The sequence below is a fragment of the Podarcis pityusensis genome, assembly GCF_964106645.2.
Source record: "Podarcis pityusensis genome assembly, chromosome: 5".
NCBI classification, from domain to species: domain Eukaryota; kingdom Metazoa; phylum Chordata; class Lepidosauria; order Squamata; family Lacertidae; genus Podarcis; species Podarcis pityusensis.
In genome coordinates, this window is record NC_138032.1 from 788668 (window position 1) to 802375 (window position 13708).

General features: G+C 46.5%; 1 protein-coding gene across 5 annotated transcripts in view; it reads right to left on the minus strand.

Moving 5' to 3' along the window:
* The window catches only part of OPA1 (OPA1 mitochondrial dynamin like GTPase), a 56255-nt gene that overhangs the window by 34492 nt on the left and 8055 nt on the right, over positions 1-13708 (minus strand). For 2 of the 5 annotated variants that reach the window (XM_081007403.1, XM_081007404.1), the window contains exons 5-14: positions 13448-13501; positions 12358-12425; positions 7288-7401; positions 3737-3790; positions 2947-3051; positions 2481-2567; positions 1529-1642; positions 1311-1391; positions 547-621; positions 311-382 (exon numbers count right to left, since the gene is read on the minus strand). In XM_081007403.1, the coding sequence (XP_080863529.1) occupies positions 311-382; positions 547-621; positions 1311-1391; positions 1529-1642; positions 2481-2567; positions 2947-3051; positions 3737-3790; positions 7288-7401; positions 12358-12425; positions 13448-13501 (824 nt within the window). The remainder of the gene's footprint in view (positions 1-310; positions 383-546; positions 622-1310; positions 1392-1528; positions 1643-2480; positions 2568-2946; positions 3052-3736; positions 3791-7287; positions 7402-12357; positions 12426-13447; positions 13502-13708) is intronic. The other 3 variants (XM_081007405.1, XM_081007406.1, XM_081007407.1) reach the window with 3 other exon arrangements.

A 13708-nucleotide genomic window follows, 5' to 3' on the forward strand; every position in this document is an offset into this window, starting at 1 on the left:
ATTAAATCACAATTAGTAATAAGGCTGGGAAAGGAGTGTATGGATGATAAAACAAATCATATCAAAACTAAACACAAAAAAAGATTGCAAAAAATTCCACCTCCCACCAACCTTCCTGTAAAGACATGTTCACTCTGCACCAAAATTCAGTTAACCACGTTGTCAGGTGGGCGATTCCAAAATGAAGGCGCCACCACTGAGAAGCCTCTGCCTGAAGTCCCAGGTGGACCCAGGAGCCTGGGAAAAGTCCACTGCAGCCCATATCAAAGGAACGGGGAGGATCAGAGGAGGAGAAGCATTGTCTACTCACGCTAATGACGCCTGGCAAATCCACCAGCACCATCCTTTGCAGGCCAGGACCCTTAACGCTGAGGGAGATGGTCTGCGGAAGGAAACAAGGAAGAGCGATTTCCACGTCAGGGAGCCTCCTTTTAAAGAAAAATACTACGTAGAAAACAATGCTCAGGGTGCCCCACAAGCAATTGCTGGATGGGGACCCAAGGGAGCTCTGGGACCAGCGGAAAGAAGTCAGCAGCCAGGCCTCACCTCAGTGCTGACGGTGCAGCCGTCACTCACGCTCTTCCTCATCCTGATCTCAATCTCATTCCTCAAGGCTGCCAGCTGTTTAAGCACAAACAGAGGTCACAACCAGAAACCAGGCACAGCGAGGAAATTTAAGGACTATTTGAATAAATGTTGTAATATAAAAAATTAGAAATTACTTGAAAGAACCAAATAGGCCTAAGATTAAACTAAATTATAATTAAATAAATGGGATTTAGAATGTTAAGAAAAGTGAATAAGATGGACTATAATTGGAAATTGTTTTAGTTTAATAATGATATTGGAAAGCTGTTACTTTTAACTACAAGGAAACTTGGAAGAGAGGGACTTGAGGAAGTCAACCAAGATGTTTAAAAGGTTGGATTTGTGAAGAATTAAGTTTGATGTTATTGTTTATCTGTTTATTGTTCCTTCCCACCCCCCTTCTTTCTTTCTGTTTTTGTGTATCATTCTGCTTTGTGGTTTGTGTTATCATTGTGGAAAATCTATAGAAAATTTATAGATAAAAATCTATAAAAATTTTATAGATAAAAGTCTATAAAAAATTTATAGATAAAAATCTATTAAAAAAAGAAAGAAAGAAACCAGGCACAGCACCATTTCAACAGGTGTCCAGTTCTATTTTCTTCATTTTAACAGGGAAAGGAATGTTCAAGACACATGTCTGTCTCGCCCCCAATGAAAGTGATCAGGTGTACAATGCAAACGATTTCCACAGCTGCAAAAAGTTCTTTCTTCCAACTTACATCCTCCTCCTTGGTCAGATCAAATTCTCGAGAGCTGTCCTTGAACATGGCCACGTGGTGGGGACCTTCACTGAGGGTGACCTAGTGGACCAAGGGGAGAAACAGCAGCAGGCAGCAATTAAAGCAAAAACCCTTGGAGCAAGTTTCACGAGAGCCACACAAGGAGGGTGACGGATGCCTTTTGTGCCTACAACACTTGCTAAATTCAGTGTTCTCACCTTAACGGGCGAACGAGTCATCATTTCCCCAGAGCCTCGAGGAAAGATCCGGGCTTGAGCGATCATCTCCAGCACACTGGTTTTTCCAGCGCTCTGATCTCCAACCACTACAACCTTGAAGGGAAACATTCGAATCACCAGCTTTTAACCGAAACTCATGCGCCAGCCACCCTCAACCCGTGACAAAGCGCACTTTTTACCAGGCTACTCCAGATTATATATCAGGAATTGGCTTCCTTAGTTGTTTTGTACCTACGGGACCGCCTCTCCTGGTCTGCCCCGCAGAGGACCTTAAGGTCCACAAATAACAACACTTTGGAGGTCCCAAGCCTCAAGGAGGTGAGATTGGTCTCAACTAGGGCCACGGCCTTTTCAGTACTGGCCCCAACTTGGTGGAACGCTCTGTCACAAGAGACTAGGGCCCTGCAGGACTTGACATCTTTCCACAGGGCCTGCAAGACAGAGCTGTTTTGCCTGGCCTTTGGTTTGGACTCGGTCTGACCCTTATGTTTCCCTCCCCTTAAGGTTTTGATTTATGGGCTACTTTTAAAATGAGGCTGCATTTTAAATTGCATTTTAACCTGTATTTAAAATTGGGGTTTCCTCCTCTTTCCCCCCTATTATGTTTTTACTGTGATTTTATTGGTGTTAGCCGCCCTGAGCCCGGCTCTGGCCGGGGAGGGCGGGGTTTAAATAAAATTTATTGTTGTTGGTGGTGGTGGTGGTAGTTGGGGAAAAGCTTTTCAGAAGATAAATTCAGAAGATCCCATTGTATTTATTTATAGAAAACGTAGAAACTAGTTACTTTCTACTTAAGATGTCCCCAAATCAAGCAAAACGTTGCCTATCTACTGTTAAAAACCAACAACACGTGTGATTGAACTGGAGGGCATTAAGCTATGCCAGTCTTTATTGCAAATGTGAAATGGTTGAACACTGATTGCTCACTTACCCGAGGTAAATGATCATGGGTATTATAGCTGGCATCGTAATCCGACAGAGTATCCAGGACTTCAGAATACATGTCAATCAAAGATTTCTAAGAAAGAACAAGAGAATGAAAGAAAGAAAGCTAATTTGAACTGTGCCCAAAGCATCAGAAAGACTTCTGGCAGCACCGAAAACCAAGTGTCTGTTTGCTCTCCTATCCCTGCAGCTTAATCTATGAGACCAATAATGGCAGAGCAGGCTGCGTCTTACACTGGAACCAGGATAGGACATCAGGATAGGATCACAGAATGCAAACTGGCATTTCCCTTCAGAAGGAGCACCAATCACTCAAGGAAATGGCTTTTTTTTTTTTATTAACCAAAACTACTGCTGAAAGGGGCAAGCACAGATGAGCAAAGATGGAAGAGAAGGCCCAGCACTGGGGAAACTGGTGAGGTTTTGTGCACGTTTTGCATTGGGGGGGGTACCTTCAGCTTCCTCTGGTGGATGCCTTTGTCATCTTTCTGCAAGACAATCTTCCTGAGCTCTTTGTTCTCCTTCTCTAAACGCTCAAGCATCCGTTGATATTTCAACTGCAAAACAATAATGAAACTTTGAAAACTTGGGGGTAGGGGGTCAGGGTAAGAGGGGAGCATGAAGGCAAAGAAAGGAGACTCAGTGCTAACAGGGCCCTGCTCTCTTGAACCAAATCTGCCCTAGCAGCATAGTTACATCACCACCATCATAAATAAATGAACTGCCTTATGGACTCTGACCTAATGAAATGCAATAGAACAAATTTGAATCAACTGATGAAATTCAACAGAAAGTGTGGCATCCTTGGCTGATATCATAAGCACAGTCACTTAAGGAAGGATTCTGACTGAATTCAGCAGAAAATTAGGCAGTGATGTAAGAGGCTGATAGATCCAAATGAAAAAAAATATGAAAAGATTTGGGAAGGTCTTTTCAACTTGAATAATGGAATTTGCACACTGGCACAACATCATTTGGAGTCTGCAACGCCTCCTCTCTCAGGTCGCATCCCCCTGAATGACACAAATGGGTGGCTGTGATCGGCCACCCACAGAGTTGCGCCGTTCACCTTTTGTTTGTTTCGCTTTTAAATATTATAGCCCTCTTCCCCCCCCCCCCAGTCCTTCAATATGGGGCCTGGTTAACATCAAAGCTCTGGAAGTTAATGAATTTGCAGTGAGTCAGACCCAATTCCTTTGCCCCGTGTGAATTCTGACTGTAACACCAGCAAGGCCACCCTACCTGAGTGCGCAGGAGTTCTTCTTGCAGCTGATCTACCTTTTCTTTGTCAGAAACCTGCAAGAGTCACAAGCATAAATGTCTTGGGATTATTTTATGTTCAGGAGACAAAAAAAAAAAAAAAAAAGAACCTCCAATCAAGTTTTCTTTGTCAAAGCGACAGAGAAAGAGACTCAGGCGGGGGAGAGGGGAGAAGCATCTCTTTAATTCAAGTAACTTGAGATAATGGCTGGTACACTCACTCACCCCTTTAAAAAGAAAAGTCAACACTTCTTACTATCACCTTACAACCCCATAACGTTACTTGGCAAGGCAGTCATGTGCAGTCTTCGTTAAATCGTCATTCTAGATGCCCCCAAGCGCAGGGTTATTTGCTGAAGCCCCTTGGAACTTGGCGGGTCTCGTATGTGCGCTGATGCCCAGCGGTGGGAGGCATGTGCCAGGATAAGTAAAGACCCAGGAGTTTGGGAAGGAGCCCTCGTTTAGCTGCCAGGCTTTGCTCCATGTACTTCACAGCCCACTAACGCCCCAGGGTCAACTGGGTCTTGCAGTGAACTGTTCCAGTGTGGCGAAGCCTTCTGTTCTGCTCCACATATACAAAGAGCTGGTTTTTATATCAAAAAAGGAAGTCCTGTTTTTGCTCTGGCTCCATAAATGGCAGTCTAGGCCACAAACAACTTTGCTGTCCAGGAGAAGCCGGAGGACACTCAAGATGGAAAAGTGCCTGATTTGAAACATCCCAGCTGCCACCCAGCACATGAGGACAGAGAAAGGACACTGATGTGAGTGGCTGTGGCTCCCACAAAGCGATGCTGGACATGGCTAGCGAGACGCTTCCCTGCAGATGGGCTGGAGGCCCAGCCACTCATCTCAAAGAAGGTCAACACTTGCCAGCAGGCCTCTAGGGCTGGCCGCTCTCCCAAGGGGCAGCCAGAAGCCCTCCTTTGAAACAGGAAGCAACTTATAAACACGATTTGAGCATGTAAAAGGTCCGGTTTTAATGACCAAGAAGAAACAAAAAACATAACAGCTTCCACTGGCAACTATAGGCTTGACTGAGCACACTCAAACAAACCCAGAATGGGTGATTTCCCTGCTTCAAGAACTGTGTTTGTTAGGTGCACGAGAAAACTAACTGCCGAGTGAAAACTTGCATGTTTAATTTGCTCTCATATAATCTCTCTCTCATGCACACATGCATGGGCACACCTCTGTGCATGAATGATCTTTTCTTTTGGGGGGGAGCTCCTTTTCCCTTTGGAATCTGAACACAAAGCAGAGGTGGGCTCACACTGCCTTTTATTGTGACCCTGGAGCTTTTGCTTTGTGTGTGTGTGTGTTACATGAAGGGACCTGACTTTTGTTTGACAACTTCTGAGAGAAGTAGCTGGAATCCTCCCATTCTAACTTATTTGCCAAACGCTGCAGGTGATAAAAGGGAGGCCGGTGATGCACGTTTTTAGATTCTCAGGATGGAGGCAGTTGATCGTCCTTTATGAAAGCAAGGAAAGAAGCAGCCACTGACACGCCCATCAGACGTGTCATCTATTATCTAAATAGCGAAGGCTGGGGAGGGAAGCGGAGGTGTCTGGGGGCCCCAGGAGCAAAGAGCAGGAATGGCACACAGCACAGGGGCCAACTGCAAGATCCTGCTCGTTCCATCGCTGCTTGTGCAGGACACGTGCTTTGTGCCTTGTGGCTGCTGTCACATTTTCAGTAGCTCCTGCCAACACCATGGGCAGGCTGGCCACAATCCACGGCTCTGCAGGGCACTCTGGCACACGCAGACCTCTGTGCAACGGAGAACGTTTCTCCGTGCTGAAGCCAGAGCCAGCTTTGTACACACAGCGGGACATGCAAAGCTGTTCCCAACAGCCGAGCGAAAAGGGCAGCACTCTCTCCCTGCACCGAAGCCAAGGAAAAGCCTGAGCAGACGCCACTATATGGCAGCATGGAACAAGCAGGCTTCTGAGGCACTGATCCAAACGCAAGCAAGCCTAGGCGCTCCTGGTTTCTGAAGACATTTCTGCTTCCGGCAGTTCCCCATTTCTACAGCTGCTCCTCGACTTCACAGGATTTGGTCCCCACTCACAAACAGCATCCAAGGGGGCTCCAGTGAAAAGTCATAATACCTGTGTGTTGCGTCTATAATGGGCTCTGTTTCACGGGCCCACTGCTCAAATTTGCAGTCCATAGCATGAATGGATATCTCTGTCAACTCGCCCACAAGCAGAGGAGTTATGTCCCACATTGGTCATATAAACCAGCAAGCCCATCGCAGCCCCCACTTAAAAGCTGCCCTAAGCAATTTCCCTATTCAAAATTATGACCAAGAAGAGTGCGAGGAGGAGAGCTGTGCTGGATCGGACCAAAAAGTGTCTCTCTTACTTCCAGCAGGGGCCAACCAGGTGCTTCCAGGGAGCTCATAAAGGCATCCTCCCTCCCCTTTCTTTCCAGCACTGGGGATTCAGAGAGAGAGATAGGCAGGGACCATCCCCTTGATAGAGCCGTTCGACAATGGGTGGCCCTCCCTCTGCCAGGGGTGTTGTGGCTGTGATTCCTGCACTGCACAAGCAGGGTGGATTTGATTCAAATCGTGATTTAACTCACTAGTCAGTAAGACTTGATTTATATCATTTTTTTACAGACTCATTCTCGCTGGTATAATCTTAATATTTACAACCAGATGAAGGTTTCATTTCTGGAATAATAAATTTTCAGAGTAGTTTTTACAATTATATCAAAAGGTACTGATTTGATTATACTATTAGAAATACATAGACAGATAATTATTAAATAACTGTGAGGTTTAATAAGTTAACTGTTTATATTTGGACAACTTTTCTGCTGTACGTTACTGGAAGGAGAAAATTAATCCTTTCAATAACAATTTAAACAATTTATTTAACTAAAACAATAACATTATAGCATATGTATCCATATTTGTTAACTGATATGGTTAAACAATTAAAAAAACACACAACTTAGACTGAGTTTTAGCACACACGAAAAACTTGAAACAAATCCTTATTTCCTGATGAACAGCCTTTGGACTATAATGTAACTTAAGTAGAAAACTATCTTTAGAAAGGTTTTTCCTCCAAAAGCATCTTATTTTAAAAATCTGATTAAAATAAAAAAATCTGATTTTTTTTTAATCATTCCCCGAGATTGGGCTAGATGACCCTCCGCATCCCTTTCAGCTCTATGAGGCTATGAATATTCAGTTAAAAGTTAGTAGAACAAGTTAGTGGGGTTCCAGAAACAAAATTAAGTGCAAATCTTTCCCACGACGAACATCAGTTTTGATCACAGCATTAAAACCCCAGAAATCACCATGCTGAAAGACAGTGCGATGAGAAAACTTTCACAGACAAGGAACTGCTGCAAGATCGCTGCCAGGGCCCACAACCAGAGTCGAATCAAGGATTCATTGGTTGGTATCAAATCACAGCGTCCGATCGGGATGGATTGCATTAGATTAGAACTGGTTTTTGGGGAGGGGGGAGTGAGAGAAGAATTGCACAGCACCCCCCGTGCCTTTCAGTCATCACCTTTCGCTTCTGCTGGGAGGAGCCTGGGCCCAATTGGTCAGTGGCTCTGCGCGCCTCCTCCTCTTCGTGCTGCTGGATTTGCTGCTGCAAGAGAATGAGCTCGCCCAGGAGACCCTGCCGCAAGTTTACAACGAGGAGGAGAAGGGAGAAAAATATGGAGGTGAGGGGAGCGATAACGGTCAACCAAAGGGTGCAACACAAAGGCAGGCGGGGGCACGGAAAAGGGGGGGGGCTCACACAGACACAACAAGAGAGGAACAGAAATCGAGGCGCCACAGCTGCTGCTTCCTAGGGGCATTTAGGGCCCCCTTCAGACGTCCTTTTTATTGTGCATCCATGACGATTCACGCTCACAATGCTACCAGGGAGGTTATACTGTTTCAGCTGCGATTGGCACCTGTCCTGCCGTTTGCTGCGAAAAATGTCCTATTACTACATCCACGACGTGCAGCTGCAAACGCCCACAATGAAAAAGCAGTCTGGGGAGGCCCTCAGAATTAAAGTTAAAGATGTTTTAAACAGTGTTGTCAAGACACAGGTGCTTTGAAGGGACAACTGTCACTGGAATGTAGGAAGCTGCTGCCTTGTGCCAACTCTGAGCATTGGTCCATCTAGCTTAGTATTGTCTACACAGACTGGCAGCAGCTCTCCAGGGTTTGAGGCAGAGGCAGATACCCAGCCAGAAGTGGAGATGCCAGAGATTAGACCTGGGAGCTTCCTCAGGCAAGGCAGACGCTCTGCCCCTGAGCTCCAGCCTGTCCCCTTGTCCCCAGTGCTGCTTAGGGAAATAGGCAACATCCAAGCCAAAAGAAAATGGGAGTTGTCTGAAGAGCTTTTTAAAACCCCAGAAGCCAAGAAGCTGTGGAATAACAAGGAAAGCGAATCTTTTCTTACTTGGGAAGATCCTGCCTTCAGCATGAAACTGAAATACACACATCAGCTTCCCAATTCAGCTATGCCACAAATGTGTGCAGATGCAACTGAACAACTGACCCAATATTGCAAAAAAGTAGTAATAATTTCATTTCTCTGAACTCTCTTAAACAGCCCCATAGCCAGAAAACTACTTTAGGGTGGGGACACAGCACACACACGCACAGAGACAAGAAGGTACACATGAAATCAAAATGCACTCTCCTGGGAGATGCATTTTGCAAACACAAACACAACAGGCCTGGAACGAGAAGCCTTAAGAAACAAAGTTCACAGACCCTTGCTATACTACAAAAAAAAAGGTCAGTCTTGTTAGCAGTCTTCTACCACTAAGTGGCTCTGTATCTTGGGGACTGCTCTCAACGAGAACCTGCCTTCCACGAGGGCACCCTTGTTGACGAAAAGTAAGCCAAATGTTACATCACCACACTGTTTCGTGCATGGCCCTTTTGTCAAATTCCATCACTGGCAACCTGCATCGGGAGGAGATCCTGGAACAGCCTCCGTTTCACTGGGCGGAAGGGGAGGGACAAACTCAAAGGAAGGGGAGCAGAGCAAGCAAGAGTGACTTGGGTGGGTGGGTGGGTGGGCAGAGTCAAGGCTGCGTGTTTGTTCAAAGGACGCAGGTCAGTTAAGCAGCCTCTCGTAAGATGCCAAGGGAAGTGCTGGGGATCATGCGGCAGGACACACCCAGGCAAGCGTTCCATTGAGGTGAATGTGCTCTTCTTTTTTATCGATAAATAACTACCTGACATTCAGAAGACATCTTAAGGCAGCCCTGTTCAGGGAAGTTTTTAATGTGTGATATTTTAGTGTATTTTTGGTTTCTATGGAAGCCGCCCAGAGCGGCTGGGGAAACCCAGCCAGATGGGCGGGGTACAAATAATAAATTATTATTATTATTATTATTATTATTAGCCATATATGAACAGCCTACCACCATATATAGCATCTCAGAGTCCAGCTCAAATTTGTTTTGGAAAGAACACTTTTAATCTTCATGGTTGCAGGAGGTCTTGGCCATCCTATTGGCCACTCCTGAAAATTCCCATAATGCTTAAGGGTGCTGCAAGCATCACGCTAGTGAGAGACCTCTATGTTACCAGGAGGAATCGATGCTTGCTCAAGGTCTCTTCTAAATTTCTCCCTAACTTTCTCTGCTTCTGTAGTGGAAAGTATCAGGCTCTCCTGAAAACTGGGAAACTACAACAGAGTTGACCCGTGCAAACAGTTGTAGTGCATAGACAGAAATGATGCAGTTTCACCTGTGAAAAACTGGTGATGCCACAGGAACAAATAAACAATTTCTAAGAAAAAAAGCGGGGGGGGGGGGGGGCTACAAAAAGGTAGAATGAAAACTAGCGCAACCTCTCGGCCACGCGACACCATCTCTCAGGCCTTTTGAAGTACTGGTGGCCTTATTTTAACTGCAGGGCCAGAGAGAAGGCAAAGAGTGATCATTTTGGAACACAAGCCCAAATGCAGTTTCCCACACAGATCAGGAGTGCAATCCAGAAGGAGGTGGCCGTGCCCTTGGGACTGCGATTCCTGCATTCCAGGGGGTTGGGTGGGATGATCCTTGGTGTGTTGCTATGACCCAGCCATTCCCACCCGGATGAAACACAGTTTAGTTTCCCTAGGAAGCACTTGGCATTTCCCTTTGCCCTTGGAAAGAAGCAAACGTCTCCACAATCTCTCTAGCAGCAAATTTAAGGGGCTCTACCCAACTACTGAGGGACGTGGGTGGCGCTGTGGGTTAAACCACAGAATCTAGGACTTGCCGATCAGAAGGTCAGCGGTTCGAATCCCCATGACGGGTGAGCTCCCGTTGTTCAGTCCCAGCTCCTGCCAACCTAGCAGTTCAAAAGCACGTCCAAGTACAAGTAGATAAATAGGTACCGCTCCAGCGGGAAGGTAAACAGCGTTTCTGTGCACCAGAAGCGGCTTAGTCATGCTGGCCACATGACCCGGAAGCTGTACGCCGGCTCCCTCAGCCAAGAAAGCGAGATGAGCGCCGCAACCCCAGAGTTGGTCACGACTGGACCTAATGGTCAGGGGTCCCTTTACTTTTACCTTTTACTCAACTACTTGGATAAGGCAAGTAGTCGCGATGACTGTTTATCACCTCCAATACTGGAGGCTGCCCAGCTCTAAATGGCGTTGCTTCTGCCCTCGGGTCCTGCTTGGGGGCATCCTGCCCTGGGCACCTGGCTGGCCACTATGAGAACAGGAGGGTGGACTAGATGGGCCCCCTCTGGCCTAATCCAGCAGCTGCAAGGCTCTTCCTGCGCATGGATCTGTGCAGGTAACCTTGTTTCAAAAGAGACTGTAGAAACTGAAGAGGGATTTTTGCTCTCTCCTCTGGCTGGAACTGCCACTCGGACACATCACTGGAATTTATGGAAAATTTGACTCTCTGGTGGACTGCTGTGCCAGAGCTAATTCTTCTAAGCAGCCTTTCCGACTGACTAATGTTGCTTGCATAACCCATCCCTTTGAGGTGTGGCCATTTTAAGATCCCATGCCAGGAAAATGTATAGATAGATTTTCATTAAAAAGGTCTTCAGAGTAGCTTACGAAAACTAAACAAATCCAGATAAAAAGACCAATATACATATGCCCATGAATGAATGGAGAGCAACTAAAAATCCAACATCACAGCAACCAAGTCTCATCAGCAAAAGCAGGACTGCACTACCTCAAAGGCACACAGAATATCAGCAGAGGCAGCCTGTAAGAAGGAGTGTGCAGGTTTTGTGTGTGCCTGCCTGCCCGTCCGCCTGCGGATGGGCTGGCTTCTTTTGCCTTCCGGAAGTATTACATAACGGCACACACACTAGAGTCACGTTGCTCCTGCTTTTCCGACAGAGTTCCTCTTGCCCTGACAGTTCAGTGCTAAGACACTGTGGGGAAAGGGTAACCAAGGCAACCCCCAAGCCCAGAACTAAGTAAAAGGTATTTGGGCTATTTGCTAATTTGACAAGAGAGGATGATGCGGAAACAAACAGGCTACTCCACATTAACAGGCCTTGATGAAGAGTGGAAACAGCCACGCTCACCTCCCCACGATCTAGCCCACGGGGTGCAGTGGTTAGAGTGCTGGATCAGGACCTGGGAGACCAGGGTGGTTCAAATCCCCACTCAGCCGTGAAGTTCTGGGAGACCTTGGGCCAGTCCCAGCCCCCCAGCCTAACCTAAACCACACAGTTACTGCCTGGGAGCCTCAATTACGAGAAGGCTACTGCACTAATGTTTTGCTTGCAGGCTTCCCATAAGCATCTGGTTGGCTGCTGCAAGAAAAGAAATCTGGACTGGATGAGCCTTTGGTCTGATCTAGCAGGCCTCATCGTATGCCTGTGTCACGGCTCAAGTTGCTGCTGTAGCCTGTAAATGCTGAAACTGCTTGAGTCTTCCATATCCTTGAGGCTGCCTCTTTCACTCCATGCCACTGGGACTAGGAAGACTGACCAGCAAGGCCATCCCTGTGACTCCACCTAGGCGTCAAGGCCAAACAGCAAAGGCAGCAGAGATCCCTCCCTTTGGAAGCTTGCCTGAGCTTGAGCATTTCCACAAGTGCTGAAAGATCTGCACTGAATTGGCCAGCATTTAATAACATGGGTAAAGCAGGTGGGGATTAATTTTGGTGCATCCACAATGCTTAGTATTTTAGTTGGGCATTTCACCTTGCCAGTTTTATTGCTGTGTTTCTAAAAGATGGCTATCCACCTGAGAATGGAGCGCGTTAGAAAATGAGACACACAAGTTGATGCACTTCTGGTTGGGTTGCACATGACCAGCTAGAAATTTCAAGCAGTAGTTCTCTTAACTCCGGAGGCTCCTTCTGACAATGTGGGAAGTCTTGGTTTAAACACTGACGGTTGGAAATTGCTCCATACACCAAGTACGCCCAGGCCTGAGTTTTCAAAGCAGATGCGTCCCACGGATTTCTGACCTGACTAACGTGTTGCCCTGCAGAAGCTGCTGGACTTTGACTTCCGTCAGGGTCAGCGGCCACATGGCCAATGGTGTTGGGGTGGAGACAGGAGCTGCAGTCCAGCTACACATTTCCTACCCCTGGCCTGCAATTTCCTTACATTTGTTTGCCACATAGGTGAGCAGTTCTCCTTCCAAGCTTACCTTCTTGTATTGCTTCTCAGCTTCACTTCCCTGTTCCGTAGCTCGGAAAGCCGTGTCCCCGGGAGAACCTGAGAAGAAAGAGGAAGGACTCGCATCACGTGGCACATGTCACAAAAAGAACAAAGGCTCTTAATGCAAGTCTGTTCTTCCTCTCCCTGGTACACAAGAATCTGCCCCCACATACACACATATGGAGAGATCTAAAGCAGGGGTCAGCAAACTTTTTCAGCAGGGGGCCGGTCCACTGTCCTTCAGACCTTGTGGGGGGCTGGACTATATTTGGGGGGGGGGGAATGAACGAATTCCTATGCCCCACAAAGAACCCAGAGATGCATTTTAAATCAAAGCACACATTCTACTCATATAAAAACACCAGGCAGGCCCTACAAATAACCCAGAAATGCATTTTAAATAAAAGGACACATTCTACTCATGTAGAAACACGCTGATTCCCGGACCATCCGCGGGCCGGATTTAGAAGGTGACTGGGCCGCATCCAGCCCCTGGGCCTTAGTTTGCCTGCACATGATCTAAAGCAAGGCTTGCTTGTTTGCTGGGGGTAGTGAATATGCAGTACAACAGAGGGAACACAGAGGTCACTGCAGTCACCCTCAGCTATATTCACAGGAAGTATCTCTGCTGATGGAGCAGGAATTCACTGCCAAGGCTAGTGTGACATGCTCAACATTCAGGCAGGCAGGCGGGTGGGTATGAGTGTGTCAGACATACCCCTAACTGTGGCAGGGGAAGGGACGGCCAGTCTGTCAATGGGTGCAGCAAAAGGTTTTCCTTTATGCAAACAACTGAAAGTTTTAAAATGAAGGATGCACATGAAGCACTGATCTTCTGCTCTCCCTCAAGAACACTGTTTGCACAAGTTGAAAAACAGAACTTTTATGAGAACCAGCCATCTTACCTAGCAGACCAGCTTCACGGCATTCTCAAATCATAAAACTTAAAAGTATCCCGTTGTAACTGACGAAACGCCCTTCTACACTTGCCAGGTTTCCCCCCCTTTGCATTGCATTTAGCATTTTTTTAGATGGGGAGGAATGTTAAGGGGCAGGTAAAAAAAGTGCTTTTTACACACCTAATAACAGAAGTAGATCAGAAGCTCCTATGACTTCACTAATCAAATTGTAACCTGTGGAAAACCAGCAAAAAGGGGGAAATAAAAATTATAAATACAAACAAATGGCAAAGCAAATGTGAGACGTTTCCGTCTCAGACACTGCGAGGGCCAGACAGACAGAATGGCAAACTTACCAAACATGGCAGGCCAACGGATACAGGCAGGTGGGTTGAGAATGAGTCACAATGAAGTGAAAATTACAATAGACTTTTTTCTAAA